A 2,100-nucleotide genomic window follows, 5' to 3' on the forward strand; every position below is an offset into this window, starting at 1 on the left:
ATATATATATATATATTTTCATTTATTTTGTATATAATATTTATATGGGATGTTCTTATATTTTATTTATTAACAGGTCAAAGCCTACTTTAATGAGAAATTACTAAAATTGACCATCAGCATTGAAATATTATACTGAATGATAATATTTCTATTTTTTTTTTTTTTTGTCGCATTTGTTTAACATATTATTTTTATTATATTATTTTATTTTATTTTAATTATTTTTTTTTTTTTTGTGAAGACAATATAACATTTGAATTTTTTTTTAATTTTTTCAAGTATGATAAAAAATAAAATGAAATATAATTATGCAAAATATATTTATGTAAAATGTTATGGTTATTTAATTATAGAAAATAAAATTCAGTGGAGTGTATATTTTCATACATTGATGAAAGAAACAAAAAAAAAAAAATATATATATATATATATATATATATATATAACTTATAATATATGATAATATATTATACTGATTTAAAAAAAAAAAAAAAATTAAACCAGTTTCATTTAAAAACATAGAATAAATCAAAGTAACATAATGTGATAGGTAAATCCATAAAAAAAAAAAAAAATGAAATAAAATAAAATAAAATAAGGAAAATTATAAAAAAATTCATTAAAGATAAAACATAAAAACTGTTACGGAAGTGAAATAAAAAATAAAATAAATAAATAATTATATAAATAAATGCTTATAGGTTCTTCTCTTTCTTATTCGTTCAAGTTTTTTATATATTAGAAACTTGACATATAATTGAATAAACTCCTCTGTGGAAATGTGTGCATAAATGAATTCGTCAAATGAGGAAAAAAATATGAAATATATATATATATATATATATATTTATATATTCCTTTATTTTTTATTTTTATTTTTATTTTTTTATTGCCAGGTTACAATATTTACATACAAATACATAACCGTGTAACATATTTCTGTCTACGAATTTTTTTTATAATCTTTCATAATAAAAATGAACAGATTTTTTTCCTTCACAGATCCAAATTTAATAGGAATACAATTCCCACTATCATCTAAGTGTAAAGCTAAACAACAATTGTCGTTTATTAAATTTGCTTGCGTTTCTACACGTTTTAGTTGTTCTTCTCCATATAGTAAAGATCTGATATCGCTAAAATTTATCATCCTCACCTAGAAAATTAAAATTAATGTATATATATATGTATACACACAAACAAACATATCTATCTATATATATATATATATATATATATATATATTAAAGGTGGTTTATTTATAATTTCATACTATATCTTTCTCTATAAAGCATATATATAATTTATCATTATTTTATCATTTTTTTTTTTTTTTAACCTTTTGATGACATGATATGCATAATGTTTTTTCCTGAAAGTTCGCTTGCAAGTTACATGGCAATTTTGTACCATCCTAAGAAATAAAAATATAAAAAAATATAATAAATAAATAAATAAATATATATATATATATATATATTTATATTTATATATACATTTTAGTGTTCTCTTTGATTATGATATCCCTTGTTCTTTCTTCTATTTTAATAGGATTTTTTTGAATTATCCTCTACAATCATTAAACAAAAAGAAAAACAAATTGAAGATTTAAAAGGACAGCTAAAGGATATAAATGTTTCGATCATGTCAAAGAAATAATAATTATTAAATAAAAAATGAACATATATTTATATATATATATATATATATATATATATGTATGTATGTATTATGTATATATATATGTACACCTTACGACATCAAAAATTCATAAGCATAAATTATTTATAAATAAATCATATAAAAATAAAATAATAAATAAAAGGATAATTAGAAGAACAAAAATTTAAAAGAGATGAAAAATATGTTTTTCCACTTGGGGAAGTTTTCTTTTTTTTTTAAAATACAAATATGTCCTTGTTAAATATTATTTATGCATATATGTATATATATATAAACAGATTCGTTCTTACAAGATAATTTTTATAATTTAATATGCAATTAATTAATTTTTTCTAAGTAACACTTGGTTATATTATATTATATATGTATATATTATGTATGTATTTTTTTTTTTTTTTTTTTTTTTTTTTTTTT

General features: G+C 17.4%; 2 protein-coding genes across 2 annotated transcripts in view; one reads left to right on the plus strand and one right to left on the minus strand.

Moving 5' to 3' along the window:
• The window catches only part of PGSY75_1010900 (hypothetical protein), a gene marked incomplete at both ends in the record, with an annotated part of 1,551 nt that extends 1,412 nt beyond the window's left edge, over window positions 1–139 (plus strand). The window contains one exon of the mRNA XM_018785875.1: window positions 77–139. Coding sequence (XP_018641492.1) covers window positions 77–139 — 63 coding nt within the window. The remainder of the gene's footprint in view (window positions 1–76) is intronic.
• Window positions 140–946: 807 nt separating this feature from the next.
• The window catches only part of PGSY75_1011000 (putative inner membrane complex sub-compartment protein 1), a gene marked incomplete at both ends in the record, with an annotated part of 1,456 nt that continues 302 nt past the window's right edge, over window positions 947–2,100 (minus strand). Inside the window, 2 exons of the mRNA XM_018785877.1 lie at window positions 947–1,159; window positions 1,343–1,417. Coding sequence (XP_018641493.1) covers window positions 947–1,159; window positions 1,343–1,417 — 288 coding nt within the window. Of the gene's footprint in view, window positions 1,160–1,342 lie in introns of the transcript that reaches the window.

This window comes from Plasmodium gaboni, chromosome 10 (assembly GCF_001602025.1).
Source record: "Plasmodium gaboni strain SY75 chromosome 10, whole genome shotgun sequence".
Classification (NCBI taxonomy): Eukaryota; Apicomplexa; class Aconoidasida; order Haemosporida; family Plasmodiidae; genus Plasmodium; species Plasmodium gaboni.